Source organism: Malaya genurostris, chromosome 2 (assembly GCF_030247185.1).
Source record: "Malaya genurostris strain Urasoe2022 chromosome 2, Malgen_1.1, whole genome shotgun sequence".
Taxonomy (NCBI): domain Eukaryota; kingdom Metazoa; phylum Arthropoda; class Insecta; order Diptera; family Culicidae; genus Malaya; species Malaya genurostris.
In genome coordinates this window covers 67,546,196-67,564,286 of record NC_080571.1, presented here as the reverse complement: position 1 = coordinate 67,564,286, position 18,091 = coordinate 67,546,196, and the positions used below count along the sequence as shown (strand labels likewise).

General features: G+C 37.3%; 2 protein-coding genes across 2 annotated transcripts in view; both read right to left on the bottom strand.

The window, feature by feature from the left end:
* The window catches only part of LOC131428650 (transmembrane protease serine 9-like), a 29,132-nt gene that overhangs the window by 10,140 nt on the left and 901 nt on the right, over positions 1-18,091 (bottom strand). Inside the window, exons 4-6 of the mRNA XM_058592696.1 lie at positions 17,866-18,054; positions 7,474-7,776; positions 7,234-7,420 (exon numbers count right to left, since the gene is read on the bottom strand). Of these exons, the coding sequence (XP_058448679.1) occupies positions 7,234-7,420; positions 7,474-7,776; positions 17,866-18,054 (679 nt within the window). The remainder of the gene's footprint in view (positions 1-7,233; positions 7,421-7,473; positions 7,777-17,865; positions 18,055-18,091) is intronic.
* LOC131430726 (trypsin epsilon-like) lies at positions 7,159-8,323 on the bottom strand. Its single transcript, XM_058595918.1, has 4 exons — positions 8,201-8,323; positions 7,857-8,137; positions 7,474-7,796; positions 7,159-7,420 (listed from the first exon to the last, which is right to left on the bottom strand). Exons 1-4 carry the CDS (start codon positions 8,253-8,255, stop codon positions 7,228-7,230), a joined length of 852 nt encoding a protein of 283 aa, XP_058451901.1. The 5' UTR covers positions 8,256-8,323; the 3' UTR covers positions 7,159-7,227.

Below are 18,091 nucleotides of genomic sequence, written 5' to 3'. Positions count from 1 at the left end.
TGGTCCAGCCACCGTGCACGCTGCGCTCCTCTTTGTCTTGTACCTGCCGGATTAGAGGTGAACACCAACTTGGTGGGGCTGTTGTCCGGCATTTTCACGACATGTCCCGCCCACCGTACCCTTCCAGCCTGGGCTACTTTCCGGATACTTGGCTCACCGCAGAGTTGCGCTAGTTCATGGTTCATTCTTCTCCTCCACACTCCATTCTCCTGCACACCACCGAAGATCGTTCTCAGCACCCTCCTTTCGAAGACTTCGAGTGCTTGCAGGTCCCCCTCGAGTATTGTCCACGTTTCGTGCCCGTAGAGAACCACCAGTCTTATCAGTGATTTGTACATGGTGCACTTTGTGGGGGGGGGGGTGAAGTATACATATGTCATATTCGAACGATTGTGTTACCAAAAACGAGCCGTGCTAAAATCGGTCCGAGGCTAAATGTCATGAATAAGGATGCTGTACACAGTCTTTTTGGTACTTAGAAACAATTGTATGTAACAGTATAATAAATCGTGTTTTCGTTGCTCCCAAACATTTCTTTGTCATACAGCGCTCAAAACTCCTACTGCTAAAATAGGGGGAAAAGACGTTTACACAAAAATTTCGATATCTCCGTTAAAAATGGACGGATTTTAACAATATATGGCTTGTTGGATAGTTATTACCATGCGAAATCTAAGTCTGAAAACATATTCTGTTTTCAAGGTCAATTGTGACAGATACTGTCAAAAAACCGAAAATTTTAACATAAAACTTCGTATAACTCAAAAAGTAAACATTCGATTTCAAAATCATTCAATAGCATTCTGGATGACGGGGAGACCTTTCTTTTGCGACTAGTCTGATCAAAATCGGCCCAGGCATCTCTGAGATCACGACCTCTTAGTTGACAACACACATACAGACACACACACATACACACACAACACGGACATTTGCTCAGTTCGTCGAGCTGAATCGATTGGTATATGTCATTCGGCCCTCGGAAAAATTATCTAAAGTTTGAGCGAATTCGATACCTATTTTTTATGTATATAAAAAAGGTAAAAACATTTTTATATTACACAATATCTCAACGTTTCATGCATTTCTAACACGCTTGGCATAAAACAAAAAATTGACCAAAAAAATTTTACAGTTTTGCGGTTGCACCGAGGTTGCGGTCCGAAGTTACGTCTCAAAGGTCTTTTTACCATATATTTTTTTTAAGATTACACTGTATCTTTACGTTCCATGAATTTGGCATACAATTTTTTTTTCAATTTCGGAAATCTAAAAATTGTTCCAAGTCCCACAGTCGATTTTTTCAAAAGAGATATTTTTTTTAGATTACACCAGATCTGCACGTTTCATGCATTTCTAAGATATTTGGCAATAAAATAATTTCTTTAGTTTTGTGATTTTTTACGCGGATTTCCGAAGTTACGGGAGTTTTTTTGCCGGGATTTTTTTTCGCGTAAAATAAGACCTCAGTGTATAAAGAAGGGTCTTTGAATATTTGTAACGACATAACTCCGAAATTACACAACGGATTACCACAAAACTTGACACAAGTACATTTCAGATACGGTCCTAAGGGTATTTTTATGGGAAAGGGAGCGTAGCAAATGTTCTTAACTGGGGTGGTCATGACAAAATTGGTCTAATTTGATGGAAATCGATACAATTCGAAGACCACAGATACGTCTTGCATAAGTTAGATATGATTTTAAGGGTATTCGTGGGGGAGGAGGGTATAGTAAATGCCTCTAAAAAGGAGGGTGTAATGTTTGTATTGCTATCAAACTTGGCACAGGTACTTCTAGTTCTTCAGCGAAAGTCATAAGAACATTTTCAGTAGGAGAATCAGGGATCAGAACTAATTGGCTCCTAGTTATTTGGAGATTTGTGCCTTGCCGTGGCTCCTCATCATTTTTCTGCTGGGAAGGGAAATATTGTTAAGTGTGTGAGATTGAATAAAATCACAAACCAAAAAGAAACAAATCGTTCTGCGTCCCCGGCAGGATTTTTAGGATCCTGCAGCCATCGACACGGAAGTACACCTTGACTTCCGAGCTCCTGTTTTAGTGGCCTTTTACGACATGGAACAGAAAACCAGTGAATCAATTCTTGGTTAACAAATAATTCCGCCGAATGACACAAGACCTACCTGTTTGATGGGCTTATACCACCGGGAATGGTGGACCTTAGGGTTATTCTTTGCCTGTTGGGAATCGCTACCGGCACTACACGGTTATCTAGGCTGCTCAGAAAGGGAAGTTAACATTTCTTACGGTCGAGACGACAGAAACAAAGACAAAGAGTGTACGAAATGGTCAAATGCGATTTAACAAAGCCTGAAACTTGGCCTACAAGACCAAATTCAATTTGTATTGATTTCAAGCGCAGCAAAATTAGACCAGCAGCAACCGAAATTGAAATCTTGCTTAAGGAACGAATGCATCTAAACGTTAATGATGCAAGTGAGATTCAATTCAACAAGGCGTCTAACTGTGTGTACATTATGTTCAAACGTGAACGAGATGCAATTGCATTTGCTTCGGTTAATAACGGGGTGCACAGTGTTGATCATGCCAATGTTAAATATAAAATCCCTGTGTACATGGTGCACAATGCCATAGAAGTACGCGTGCATGACCTTCCCCCACAGACCAGCGATCAGTTCATTCGGGAAAGTATGCCGTAGTACGGTGAAATTCTTTCCATCGAAAGGGAAGTATGGCGGAATTTTACCCGGGTATCCGGAATGGCGTGCGAGTGGTACGTATGCAACTACGTAAAGCAATTCCATCTTACATCATTTCTGATCAAGACGGGATACATCCGTGTGAAACGCTGATTACGTATGAAAATCAACTGGTTACAGGTCAGCTTTGTGAACAACCTGCACACTACGGCATACCTTGCACTGAAACTGCGAAAAGGACATCTTCAAACAAAAACAAGGACAACCGCTCAACAACGGAAACTAGTGAATGTAGTGCTCCTGTTTCAAAAACACCTTCACCATCAAACCAACTATCAACTGCAATCAATGTACAAAGCGCATCTACAGCAACTAGCAATGAACCCAAGACTGCGATCAACAATGAAAACAAGGAAACGGAAACCACTCACAACGTTGTAGCAAGGGATCATATGAACCAAGGGCAAAGTTACCTCCAATCTTCGCTAGAAGGAAATGGAAGCTTATCTCCCCCTAGAAGAAGGGTGACAACCAGATCCAACAATACAAAAATAATATTGTGTAACAAAACCATGGGTCAATCGGCCACGTAAAGCTTATATATACGCAAATTGGCCCTAAAAATTGAGAGGATTTTTGTCCAAAAATAAATCGGTTATATGATCGAACATAACTCTGAAACAACTCAATAGTTTACCACATAACTCGACACAAGTAATTCTTGCTGTTCATAGATTGCTATAAAGGATACTTAAAGAGGAGAGAAGAGGTGTAGTAATTGTTTGTTTACAAGGGAAATTTGAAGTAAAATGTTTCAAATTTGATGAAATCGACATTATTCGACTGGCATAGATATTTATTACAACTAAGAGATAATCGCAAGTATATTTACACGCGTGAAAAGATAGCAAGCGTATCTACTAAAGAAGATCTCAGTCCGATTGTTTGTATATATCGATATAATTCAATAACAACTGAGTAATTTATCAGCAAGCTTGACACAGGTACTTTTTGAAATTTAGAAGTTATCATAGGGTTTTTTTCAATTTTCCTCGACGAATTATTCATTGCAAAGGTGCACGAAGAGGGCCAGAGGATTTAGACTAAAAGAAGGAAGTCCTGAAATTCGTGCTAAATAGTATTGCTATTGTAAATTTGAATGGAAATTTTAGAAATAATTTCAAAAGATCCTATTCTATTTCGCCAGAAAATTAAAACAACTAAGAGAAAATTACACTTTATCTGCCTATGAACGAGAGTGTATGCAAGTTTCAGCATAACTACGTAACAACTAAACAAATCAATACCAAGTTTGGCACATGTACACAGAAAGACCGATATCAGCATTTTGGCGAAAAAAATTAGTTGATTTTCTGAGTTTATTTAGTTATTTTTTGAGACAACTATAACCCTTAATGATGGTAAGATATTAGTGGAATGGCTATTTTTGTAGGTGAATTCACTAATTAAACATTCTGCCTTTTCTTAGCTTAGGTACACTACATTTCCATTTAACCAATTTTTTAGTTGAATTAGAAAAAAAATGTTGTTTTCAACCAACATGAATGGTTGAATTGGCTTCTGAAATCTGCAGTTATATGGCGCACTGTCACCGAAAAAACGTTAACACTGTAATGGCTACTAGCCCCTTTATGACGCACTACCACCGAAAAGAATTCTGCAGTCGCGGTTGTCTTTGCTATATTGGCAGGTATAAATACGACAGAGATTTTTTCTTGAAAATCAATGTTTTCTTCATTCGACTCAGCAAAATCGACTCTCTCACTAAAAACTTTGACCACTTGGAAAGCAAAAACCGAATACAAGTAGTACACTCTTACCAGCCGCTACCTAATTTTGGGTCAAAACCTACCCAAAATCAACTAAAGTGCATCTCCCCAATTTTAGATAACGAGTGATACTCATTTTTTACGATCAACTCAAAGTTTGAGTAGATAACGACCTAATTTTGGGTAGCTTATAGAAGAGCTCGACAATGACTAATTTCTCCTCAAAAAGTATTCCCTGTTTTTTGCATGAATATTATTCGGTGTTTCAGTTTTCATGACATTATTCTAATGTCCGTCGTTTTAAGTGGCAATTTGAGATTTTAATCACTCATTACTCTGTAATGTCGAAACTGCAAATCGGATCGAATTTTAACCTAAAAGTGTAACAATCGATTAAACATTCCATGATATGTCGAAGTAATTTCCACTTTAGAGTTTAGGGCAATTTGAGATACTTCCAGAACCGGTATTAAGGAACCAGCATAACCCAAACCGATTCGTATGGCCATATGACGAATAAATTGCAATATTTTTGAGTCCAATTTTAAAGTTTTTCGGGATTGTCATCTTCTATATCGCTTTGAATTTTAAAAATTCATCATCCTACAATTTCAGAATCGGAAGTCAGAATTGGATAAAATTGAATTTATTTTGATTTTAACTTTTGTTTCTGAAATTCGATTTGGCTTTTTTAGAGAAAACGATTGAGCTTTGAGAAACGATTCGATACTGGAACCGGAATTCGAAATTCGGTGTAGCCGAAGTCAGACAAATTCACTTGAGTAGTTGTATAGTTTACATTTGTTTCAAAATGTTTGAAAATCAATGTAGACATCTTTGAGGAATCGTAGTGCGAAATAAATTTTTGGGTGCTTTCCGAAACGAAAACTGAATACAACCAAAAATGAAATACGTTTATTTGGTTATCGACTATCCAAATCTGCTAACCCGATAAACCTAATTAATTTATGTGAAATAGACATTTTTACACTTATCACCCTGTATCTCCGGAACCGGAAGTTGGATCTGTCTGGAAAACAAGATGTTTTATCTTAAAGCTTTTCATTTAAATCTTAGATCGGTTCAGCCATCTGCGAAAAAAATGAGTTACACAATTTTAATTTCGTTTCACATATCATCCTGTAGTTCCATAACCACAGGTCGGAACCAAACATAATTCAGGAACCTTGTTTGGGAGTATATGACTTTTCATATGAATCTGAGTTTGTAGGAAACGGTTGAGTCATCTCCGAAAAAAATTGAGTGAAATTATTTGTCACACACGCATTTGCTGATCTCGACGAACTGATTCGAATGGTATATGGCTGTTATGTTCTTCCAGCATTAATTGCTGTAAGTAGTTCAAATCAATATAATTATGGAATGGCTTTCACCTCGAAAATTCTGCCATCATCTGGTTAACATATGTCATATTCGAACGATTATGTAGCCAAAAACGAACCGTGCTAAAATCGGTCCGGGACAAAATATCATGCGGTACACAATCTTTTGTGTACTTAGGAACAAATGTATGTAACAGTATAAAAAATCGTGTTTTATGTTGCTCCCAAGCCATTCTTAGCCAGACAGCGCTCAAAACTTCTACTGCTGGAATAGGGGAAAAAGGCGCTTACACAAAAATTTCGATATCTCCGTTAAAAATGGACGGATTTTAACAATCTATGGCTTGTTGGATAGGTATTACCGTGCGGAATCTAAGTCTGAAAATATATTCTGTTTTCAAGGTCAATTGTGACAGACACTGTCAAAAAATTTTGACATAAAACTTCGTATAACTCAAAAAGTAAACATCCGATCTCAAAACCATTGAATAGCGTTCAGGGTGACGGGGAGACCTTTCATTTACGACTAGTTGGATCAAAATCGGCCCAGCCATATATATATATATATATATATATATATATATATATATATATATATATATATATATATATATATATATATATATATATATATATATATATATATATATATATATATATATATATATATATATATATATATATATATATATATATATATATATATAAAGGTAAACAGGTAGAAATGATTTTCAGTGTACTCGGGACTGTGTAGTCCGAGCGATACATACCATCAAATTACAATAAGCTACAGAGAAGAGCAACCGCCTACTACATTCTCTAAAAACAAGTTTTTTCAGCAACGTAAATTCTGAATTTCAACAAATTTTCAAAATTTTGTTGTTTGAATCAATTAATTCAAAAACAGTAATACGAATAAGGCGCAAAGATAATTTCGGTCGTTCCGTGTACATACCAAAGGCGCGAACCGATACTTTCTGAGATGATGTCATAATCATGAAGGAGAGCTACAGCAAGTTCACTAAGAAAAGGGGAGTTAAATGTGATTTTTTTCGACGTGAAAATATACTTCTTGACTAATATAGATACTACTTTCACATCAGAGGAGATTATAAGGTTATTTTAATGGAGAAGGACTGTAGCAAGTGCCTCAAACATGGGAAGTGTAAGAAAAATTAATCGGATTTTACGAAAAAATTGTACTTCTTTACAAGTACAGCATAGGACCGTTACAAGTAGTCTCATAGGACCGATTTTATATTTTTTCGGCCTTGCCTTCACGAAACATTTCCGAGCAACGCCAGGTAATTCAGCTAGTTAGTGCGCACAAAATACTAAAAAATCAATGAAATATCTTTCTGTATTTCTAGCCCTTCCGATTATTTCCAATACACCTCGATTTCACAGCTTCTCAAACACCTGCCGTATCTCGAATAAATTTCCGAATTGACGGATGGGCTACGTACGTATATACTGAAGGCAGTCCACCTCCACAATAGTACGATCCCCAGGACACAATCCCATACTGTACATCTCCTTGTACGGCTGGTCCGCCACTATCGCCTTTGCATGGGTTATTGTTTTCTTTACCAGCGCAAAGCATACTGAAACGAATTGTTGATACTAAGTGTTTAGTAGTTTCAAATGAAACCCTTACTCATCTTTCACCGATTCGCCCCACAGACCGATGCAATCAGCCCGATTAACAACTGGTAATGCCACCTTCAACAATTTATCCACAGTTTCACCTACAGCATTCAAACCCCAGCCAGTGACTATCACATCCGCTCCTTCGACCCATTCCGAACTTGCCAATGGGATGATGGCTTGTGAAAATCCAATAAATGGTAATTTCACTCGAACAGTGGCCACATCGTGTGATAAAACATCCGGATCGTACAGCTCATGGATGCGGTAATAGTTTATGGAATGAACGATTCCTCCTCTTGACCGTGACGAACTACCGGAACGGATGGTAATCTGAAAAAAATATCATGTTGCTCTGAATATATTTGCCCAATGGTTATTCTACGATTTTACATCGTAATTTGAGGGATACCAAGAAAGGCAATGAGCTGCCGTGAGAGCCCATGAACGAGCAATAATCGAGCCGCCACAAATCTGATAGGATCGGAAAAGTAGTGCGACCTGATATGGATAATCCCATATTGCGGCGACAGTGCCTCCAACGATTCTACTTCTATTCTGCCTCTCATTTTGAGAATTTTTAAAATTTGCACTATTTGTTTTTCTAGCAATAAATTCTTGTACAGCAACCGGTGGTTGATTAACTTTAGCCACGGCTTCTTCCACGGTTAGTCCTGGGAAAATAGTAAAACGCAAGCTGAGCAACAATAATCAAATTTGCTTTTCAAGGCATTCACTTTTTGTTTCAGCAAAGACTGAAGCCGACAATAGCAGCACTAGTAGGAAATGCATTTTAATTTCAGTTAGGTACTCAGTTGATCCAGATCTAACAATAAACTGATAATTGTTACTATCATGCATGGTTCTTATAGAATTATCTACTTTCCACTTAGATAAGACCATTCACACTTTCAACAGTATACATCATCCTCTCATCGTGCAATCTATTGAGTTTAACAATAGATCTTAGTTTACATGAAACACTCCATTTGAAATGTATTTTATTACCTACTATCAATTGTAACTTAACTACATATTTACCATTAGGGTAGTGCTAATTGTTGGGTGCAACTCTTTGTGTACTTGAAGTTTTATTTATCATATTCTAAAAGTGAGCGCAAACGGTTAAATTACGATTATCAAGTGAATTTTTACTAAGAAATTGGTTGAAGATGCAAACTGAGAATAAAATGTTGAAATATATTCAATATTATGCTTTCAAATATCGGACTTTAGCTCTAGATGCATGATTAGTCAGTTTTAAAATTTAAATCTGGATTCTGTAACACTGAAAACTCAGCAGTGTTTTACTCGTGTTTCAAATTTAGAAAAAAATAACGGCAGCGTATACCAGTTTTAAATTTGACAGTAAAACTGTTCGAATAAATAAAATTAAAACGGCTTGCTGGAGATACGTTTGTTACAGTTTCAGTTCTATTATAAATCTTTCATATGAAACTTCCAGCTGCTGAATTTGCTCTAAATGATTGTTATTTCAACTAAACTGTCATTTTTGATTTATCGTGCTGGTAGTATAGCAATGACACCCAGCGAAAACACGCACCACCGGCGAGTAATGAAACGTTACAGTTGAGCAATGACATACACCCTGAGCGAAAAATGAAACGTTTCAATAAGGTGTCACTCGTGCAACTGAGCAATGACAAAATCCCAGCAAGGTTACCTGTATGCATAAAAGCAAAAAATGTCTCAGTTGTTTTCACCAATTATTCCGTTATTTGAACCGAAGAGGTCTATTTCAAAAAATATTTTTTTACTGCTAGTCTATTCGAGAGGCAGCTAATCGTTTATCGCTTGAACAACAAAATTTTGCCTAAGTAGCTGCTCATAGCTTTATCTCTAAACTCACAGATTATATAGAAATGCAACAGAAGAGTATAATTCCCAAGATGGAATTCACTAGCAAAATGTTCACATGGCATTAGGAATTTTTTTCCTCCACTAGCAGAATGGCTCGGAATGGCTGAAAGAGCTTTTTGATTCCGTTTTCAAGATTGTTGCTGACAAGCCAATGCTACAGATGCACTTTCAAGAAAATACAAATACTAACACATTACTTTAAGAGCAATTTTAAGGCGTTAGGCAATTTTAAAGCGTTTTCAAAATCTTTGCGCCTTGAAGCCTTTTTTATTGAGCAGGTTTCATTGGCAGTTTAATTAGTGGATATTTCGGAGTACGATTTGTAGCTCCTCTTGGCTGTAGCGATTGCTTGTCATTTCCAGGACAATCTGAAAGTCTAATTCCCTAGACACTGACAGTAACTGAATAAGGAGTGTATCGATAAGTAGTTAGCAACATTCAAACAGTTATTACTATGAAATGGCTTAATTTTTTGCAGCGTGTTTTGCGGTGACATGTTTGTTTACATGTCAATAACAGCTGCGCAATCGATTGGTTTCGGTAGGTTTATCGTTTCAATGATGAGTCGAATTGATCACGAAAGAAAATTTTGCACACTTGGTGCTCAGAAAGTGGTGTCACGTACAACGAAATTGCAAAACGGGTGAAAGTGCACCACACCAGTGTCAAAAATATTATCGAGAAGTTCGGTAAGACCCTTTCCATGTAGGATTTGCCCCGATGCGGTAGGAAAACGGGTCCCAGCCAGCCCGGCCAGGACTTAAAAGTGGTTGAGTACATCAGGAAAAACCCATCGGCGTCGACGCGGGATTTGGTCAAGCAGTTCAACACCAGCATCGGGATGATTCAATGGATCAAAGTTCGGAACTCCCTGAAAACGTACAAGAAACAGAAGGTGCCGAAAAAGTCCCTGGTACAGCAAGTTCAGGCCAAAACAAGAGCGCGAAAACTGTATAACCGGATTCTACAGAATAAAGATGGATGCATCCTGATCGACGACGAAATCTACGTCAAGGAAGACTTTCGAGCGCTCCCCGGACCGCAATATTATACGAAATCGGTGTACCAGGACCTGGACGACGCTGACACCACGGTGGCGATGGAAAAGTTTGAGCAGAAGGTGTTGGTCTGGCAAGCAATTTGTACCTGTGGTTTGCGGTCGTCGATTTTCTTCACGAAGGGCACAATTAACGCCAAGGTGTACGAGGAAGAATGTTTGAAGAAGAGAATGCTGCCACTGTACAGAAAGCATAAGGCTCCTCCTCTCTTCTGGCCGGATTTGGCTTCAGCCCACTACGCCAACTCCGTTCTACAGTGGTTGTCAAAAAATAATGTACAATTCGTGGAAAAAGACATCAACCCACCGAACTGCCCGGATCTTCGGCCAATTGAAAGGTATTGGGCAATTGTCAAGCGGCACTTTCGGAAGGAAGGTACAGTGTCCCAAAACATGCAGTGTCCCAAAACATTAAAACTTTGACCCATTTCTTGATTTAAATGTCCTCAATAAACGTTTAAATTACATAGGAAAGCGTACATTTGTAAATGTAAAAGCTTTATAAAACCATTTCTATGGAAAACTGTACTGCACTAAGGAGGTCCTAGCCCCTTCCGAAATCAGATACAAGTACAAAATAATGTTTGATAAATATTTTGGGGGATGTCGATCCTTTAGATTACACCGTGAGATAGAGATTTGAAAGTTTCGTGATGGTCGAAAATCCACACGGTTACACAGAACAGTGTCTAAACTACATAGGATGAAGTTTAAATTCGGGGCAAAATAAACGACAATAATATTCCATAAAATTGTACTGGAAAGAAGAAGTGCGCGAGCTTGCCATAGTCTGGTAATATTCTGGAGCTTGCCAGATTTTGGATAAGATTCTGAAGGAAGATATCCTGCTGCTAGATCCCGCATATGCTTATTTAGGACTGAAAAGACGAACGCGTGTTACGTGAATACGTGTTGATTGCATTATTAGATGTCAAAGAACAGATTGATTACCCGACAATAGTATACTTTTGGAGGACTACCTCAAGATAGATAAAATACAAGTATTAGTGTGCAATAATGGAGCGTTAAAAGATCCAAATTGCTGTGCCGACAACACCCCTCGCTGCTGATCGATCGACTAGATTGTCATCGACGCGCGATGGAGTCATATGAGAATGATTGTCAAAGAAAAAGGAAGACAGCAAGTCATTTCTATAACGTCATTTTCTGCATCACAATGTGCTTTATATAAAAAAGGTGTATTTCGTTATTTTCTCAATCAAATTATCCTACTTAAAACTATCGAATTTAGTGTATAAAAATATATGAAGAATATTATACCGTGAGTAATTTGTTATAACTAATATATTGAACTTATAACTAATATGTAATACGTTTAGCCAAGGATGGCTTTTATCGTATCAAAGAACGTTCACTGGCAACTCTTCAACGATTGAATCAGTGCCATCAAAGAGAGTTGAAAATCATCGCAACAACAAAAACCCGGCATGGCTCATTTAACATAGAATCGACACCAGTGCGAGAGCGAATTTCTCTCGATGACATTTCTGAGAATCAAAGGTTAGCACGCTGCTGTGGGGATTCTCTCTGAAGTAACAAACGGTCACTTATTCTCGTTTCGCGATCCGATTCTATACAGGTAGTTAATAATTGCGATAGAATCATTTTACTATTGCCGCTTATTCTAACTATGTGCATATAATCTTTGTATAAGTTGTGTCTATGAAAATGTATGTGAATGCTCCACACAAAGGTTTTGAAATATTGCAACCTAGTATGAGAATCATCAAGTTGAATCATCGACTCGATTTTCTGCGATAATTGTCAACTTGCGATTCTCTCTTGGGAAATTCCACACAGCAACGATCATTATCAGACTGTAATTTTTTTACGGGCCGTGAAATACTCAGAGTATGAAGTGGAGCGAAGGAATGTAGAAAAATTCTCTCGCGGTTCATGCATTAAGAGACTCCAGTTCTTATAGCATCTTCTGCCGGATTGAAAATGTTGTATACAATATAGATAGCAATATAGCAGCTTCTGTCAAATTTTCGGCAATCACCAACACTGCTTATAGCTATCGATAAAAATAGTTAAAACTCAATAAGATTCTTACATTCTTTTGAAATACGTTCACTAAAATCGTAAGTAATTAAAATTGTACTAGCTTGAATTGTTTATTCGAAATATATTATTGTAGCTTGAAGCTTACATCAACGGTAAAACATTGTTTGCTCTCAAGATTTGGTGACATAACCTCACGTTAACACTGTGAAATAGCCTTAAATGGGGCACATGTCCCGGGTTGGCGGTTCAATGCATAGGACGCTGGTCTTACAAGCCAGTTGTCGTATGTTCGAGCCCCGACCTGGAAGGATTCTTAGTGTCAGTAGGATCCATAGTACTAGCCATGCAATGATTCTGTACACTAAGAATCGGCTGCGAAGTCTGTTGAAACAGAAGGCCAAATTCCACAAAAGGAATGTAATGCCTGAACTTTGCTTTGACTTTGGGGCACATGATCATCGCTACCATCACTTAATCATCCTTGTTCACGAACCTCAAGTCATCTCTGAAAAATCGATGTGAGTTTCGTTTTGGAATTTTAGACCGCTACTTCCAGAACCTGAAACTGAAATCAGTATAGTCAAAGTAAGTTTGTATGGCCCTCAACTTATATGCTTTACAAATTTAGAAGATGTTTCCCGTTCTCCACGAATCGATGAAAGGGAGCTATCTCGGACCACTTCTCAGAATCTTTTGCATCATCACAAGTCTTATGGATTATTTTGCTTTATAAATGGACATTCTTAGACATGTGTGACAGAAATGGCATGACGGTATTTTATTTAAATACTTATAAATGATAGTTTCAGTGGAAAGTCTGAAGAGTCTTTTTAAAACACTTACCAAGAGTTAGGTACATAAGCAATCTTCAGTAATATTATTTTTTACCTTAGAGTTCATCCCGAAACGAAATCCTGGGTACGGGCTTGAATACGATTAAATGAAAACGAATTGTTCGAATTTAAAACATCATTTACGTTAAGTTTGTGAAGTTTATCGCCCGAAGAAAAAAATCAAAGAGGAAGCTGGTTCAATGCCGATTTTTCAGCTATAAAGTGCGTGGTCCTTGTGGGAGGAAACATAAATAAATAAAGAATCATTGAACAAATTGTGACAAAGGGGAGAGGGGAAGTCAAAAATCAAAACATTTCAAATTCACTTACAAACGGTAATGCCAAAAAATGTTCTGTTGAAGATCATGAACCGTACCGTTCTGTTGAAGATCATGAATCGTACTTGCAATCAACTAGCAATAATCAGTTAACTACTCCAGCTGAGAAATTGGATATTGTGAACGGGTCACGGTCATTCGCCGACAGCCGTTTCAGCTAAAACCAACACTTGCGTCATCTTCCTTACACACTTTCATCCACTCTTTCTTCAAATCCTTGTCGTTCTAGAAAACCTTCTACTACGCTTCAGTTCGGCACCGGAGTGATTCGTGCAAGATTTAATTATTATATTTTCATCAGCAAAAAAAATCTCTACGGAATAAATTCGCAACTGAGAAAAAATGACTGAAATATTTTCAATGCACGTAGGGTGGTCAATATGAACAACAATATTTTTTCCACGTTCCAACCAATGATTATAGCGACGAAAGGCTGCTGTAATTCCAGCTGGCTGATTACACTGTATCATTTAGATGAAGCCGAATTAAAAGAATTTGATTCATAGAAGTAACAGACGCGCAGCATTGTCAGCATGTCTCGAACTCACAGTAGGCGCAGTGTTTAAATGACGCGTTTGAAATGGCATAGTGATAATCTGTGCTCCTGTTACTTCTGCGTACGATATTCAAGCTAAATTGGATAATATTTTTTGATCAGCGCATAACATGATTTGTGATTGTTTGTATTGATGTTTTTACTGTCATTCTAACTATTATTAATCACCGCACTTGCTGCTTTTATGAATGATATTACTCCATCACCGCGGTAGTGTCCAATAAATTTCAAATACATCTCCACTATTGATTCACGTATCAACCACCCTAGATACACTTAACAATGTTGCGTTTTCTTCATACTTTTGAGAAAAAATTCGGATAAAATTATTCGTCACGATTTCGAAAGAATTCTCGAATTTTTCCTGTAACACGACTCATTAGGCGGCGCACACCTTCTTCGTCCATCGTTTTAGCTATCGTATTTCACCAGGTCGTCATCTGACTGATGTCTTTGACAACCTTTCTCTTTGCCTTGAGTCTCCTCTTCATAATTGCCCAGTATTTCTCAATAGAGCGGAACTGGGGGCAGTTGGGTGGGTAAAGGTTTTTCGGAACAAACTGGACCCCTTTCTCTGCATACCATTCTTGAACGACTTTGCTGTAATGACAGCTTGCCCAATCTGGCCAAAACATTACGGGATAGTCGTGGGATCAAATGAACGGCAAAATTCGTTTTTTAGACACTCTTTTTGGTATAGTTCCGATGTCATTGTCTTATTTATAACGAAAACTTTCGTTTATTGCACTGCTTCAAATACCCTGCCAAATCATAAATCATACGGTATTTCTGGGCAATTTCAGCTGTTTAGCTAGCCTAGATGCAGACCGCAATGGATTTTCCAAATAACTGTGCACAATTTTTTCCCTTCTTTCGGCTTCCATGTTGATTGTTTACAAAGTACAGTCGATTTGCGGAATGTCAGAAATCATACGTAAAGCTGACAAAATTCCCGACACGTGGGCGCCAAGAACTTCCAAATCCGTCCACCAGGAGCACAACAATATGAACGAAAGTTTGTTCCAATTCTAAATTAAGCAAGCTTTAAGCTCACTATTTTTTACAAAACAAACTTATAAAACCGATACACTGAAGAAGGATGTAAGTAACATTCCGAAATACGCGTATCTGTATTGTAACGTTTGTTATGCTTCATTAAAGTATAGTGACTTTGTGAAAGTGTAATAACGTGACAGTGAAATAGTGGAATTAAATGGTACTGAAAAAGTGAAACTGTTGAAGCTTTAAGCTGTTAAAATAACAAAAATCATAACAAAAATGACTGTAGCGGGAACCAAATTGTATGGTATTTAGACTCAAAGGTTTTACGGTCTCATAGACTGCTATTGCTGCTTCTGTTCGAAAACGACTTCCGTCATCTAGTGCGAAAATGTAAAAAAAGTCCTATAAATTTGACTCTACCCTGTTTATAAATTGAAAAGGTTATGCTAGTTTAAGTCCAAACAATTTTTCTTTGTTTTTATTCAAGATTTAAGGAAAGTGTTCTGAAAAATCGTTGAGTAATATTTGTGAAAACATGACATATTTTAGTTACTTGAAACTATGCATAATTTTATTAACTTTTACATTCATTTGGATCACATTGTTAAACTTCGGGAAAGAGTCCTGCTGTCAGCTAGTAGTCGGCAATGGTTGATGTATGTATTGAACATCTGGTGCTGTTGGTATGTATCGATGCTGATGACTGCATCCTTGTGTCCGCGTGGATCCGCGGAAATCCGCTTGCTGGATATCGGTGAGAACAGCCATTGGTGGAAATTAGTTTTAAAAAACTACAAGTTTCAGGCCCATGGGGTTGTTCGCAGCCATTGATGTGGAACGAGGAAACCAAAATTTCTAATGATCTACAATCAAACAGCACAATCAATCGCCACATTTTTTTATCCGCAATTGCACGAGAGTCTGCTTAGATTGATCTTGATTAGGAACTAACACCAAACATCGTTTGTCTTAATTTGGATTTGTTTTATAGCCGACCAATTTACATCAATATCCCAAATGTATGCAATTATATCTACGTACTTACGTACTTACGTACTTGCGATACGGATTTCGATATTTAAGTTTCTTTTCGCCAACCTTGTATTCGAGTTTCGTATGCACGCCGTTATTTTTATTGCGTTAAGGATAAAGAGTAAACCAAGTTTACTTGTGTTGGTAATTTGTGTATTACGTACATTAGTTTATCAAGTAATTTATTCTCAAATGAATGTTAAGCCTGGACGATACATCAGTTTTGATCACTTTTTCAGTTTTATAGAAAATTGCTGACATTTTATGAATGTAGATTTTAATTCCCTAATAAAAAAGTTAGCAACACTGCTTCAATGCATTTGTATTAGATTGCGCTACACAAAATAAGCAAAACTACATATTTTCTGTTACAAAAGCAGTTTTTCGAAAAAAAATCCATATCCATTGCCTATCGTGTGTTAAATTAAGGGTTCCTATTTCACGGGTTTACTTATAGAATGTACGTAAATCTTTATATCACAAATGTGTTTTAGTGTAAGTAAACTGAAACTGAAATAATTTTTCTCGAGCAGTTTTAAAGAAAACGGAAGAGTTTTAGACTAAGATTTTCGTTTTTCTTTAATTGCAATTTTAGGTAGAATGAACTGATTGGATTATTTTTCAACCATATGGATGATTTATTGATTAAAATCAGGAAAAGAAGCGCCGGAAATTGTCTTTACGCACACGTTGTGGACATTACTGATACGCTTGCAAGGAGTCTTGCTCCTTAAGTTTCTCTACGCTGCCAGTTGAAGCGATATTTTTTTTTTATTATTAATCAAGTTCATCTTATATAAATTAGAAATTATTCTCAAGCACTCAAAATTTAGCCAGGGGTAGTTGCAAATTTCTCAGGCGAAAACGACATTACATGGAATTTCATCCGAATTCGCATGACACAAGATCAGAGCATACCAATTAAAGCTTCAAATCGTTTTATGGCACTTTTTATCTTGCTGTCTAGCAACAACGTACCTCTACCATGCTACACGTAGGACTGAAACGTTAGCTATAATTTCGCTTATATTTATAGATCCGCGTGCTTCCAACAGCTTCGCTTTTGCATCGATTGACCAATCAGAGCGATGCTTTCCCATTGATATATCGCTTACTCCTTCAAAACCGTCGTCTATGGTAGGGAAATCCGACATGCCGGAGATTTTTAGCAGACAAAATAGAACAGTGGCAGCGATTAATCTACATTTAGATGGTATACAATTAAAAATACATGGATCTAAACATTCAAATCATTACGTAGAAATATTTTCAATCAATTGATAAAATAATATTGCTGATTGAAACTAAACTGACTTAGCTATAAGTGTTCAAAAGCTGACCACATTTCTACTTGTATTTATCCTTGAATTTTTAATTTGCACCCCTATATAGAAAATAAAGATGTGTTCCACAACAAAAAGTGATAAGAATCGAAAAAATTTGCACCAAAATAATGTAATACCAAAGCTTTGCCTTGTCGAGCCGGACGGTATATAACCCCTTAACCAAAATCAAAGTGCTTGCTCAAACTTTTCGGTAAATTTCGGATAAATATGTTTTGTGAAGGCCATTATTTATAGCAATAATCTCATGTTTATTTCAATATTACCAGTTTTGAATGCGATTCAATTAGGCACTTTTTAGAAAATGCATGTCCACGATCATATCATATTACACACGAGCCGTTTCAACGATAAATTTCCTAATCAACGGGTGGGCTAGGTTTGTATAGACTGAAGGCATTCCAGCTGCACAATAGCGCGATCCCCAGGACACAATACCGTGCTGTACACCATCCTGTACGGCTGGTCCACCGCTATCTCCATTGCATGGGTTGTGATCCTTTTTGCCGGCGCAAATATTGCTGCAAACGGATAGTTCAAATAAAGCGATCAATAGTT

Bases quoted from the DNA above. Each gene is read 5' to 3' on its own strand.
- LOC131430726 (XM_058595918.1), bottom strand. From the start codon at position 8,255: ATGCATTTCCTACTAGTGCTGCTATTGTCGGCTTCAGTCTTTGCTGAA. The intron at 8,138-8,200 runs GTGAATGCCTTG...CTATTTTCCCAG, and splicing joins AGTCTTTGCTGAAACAAAAA to GACTAACCGTGGAAGAAGCC. The intron at 7,421-7,473 runs GTAAGGGTTTCA...AATTCGTTTCAG, and splicing joins GGCGAATCGGTGAAAGATGA to TATGCTTTGCGCTGGTAAAG.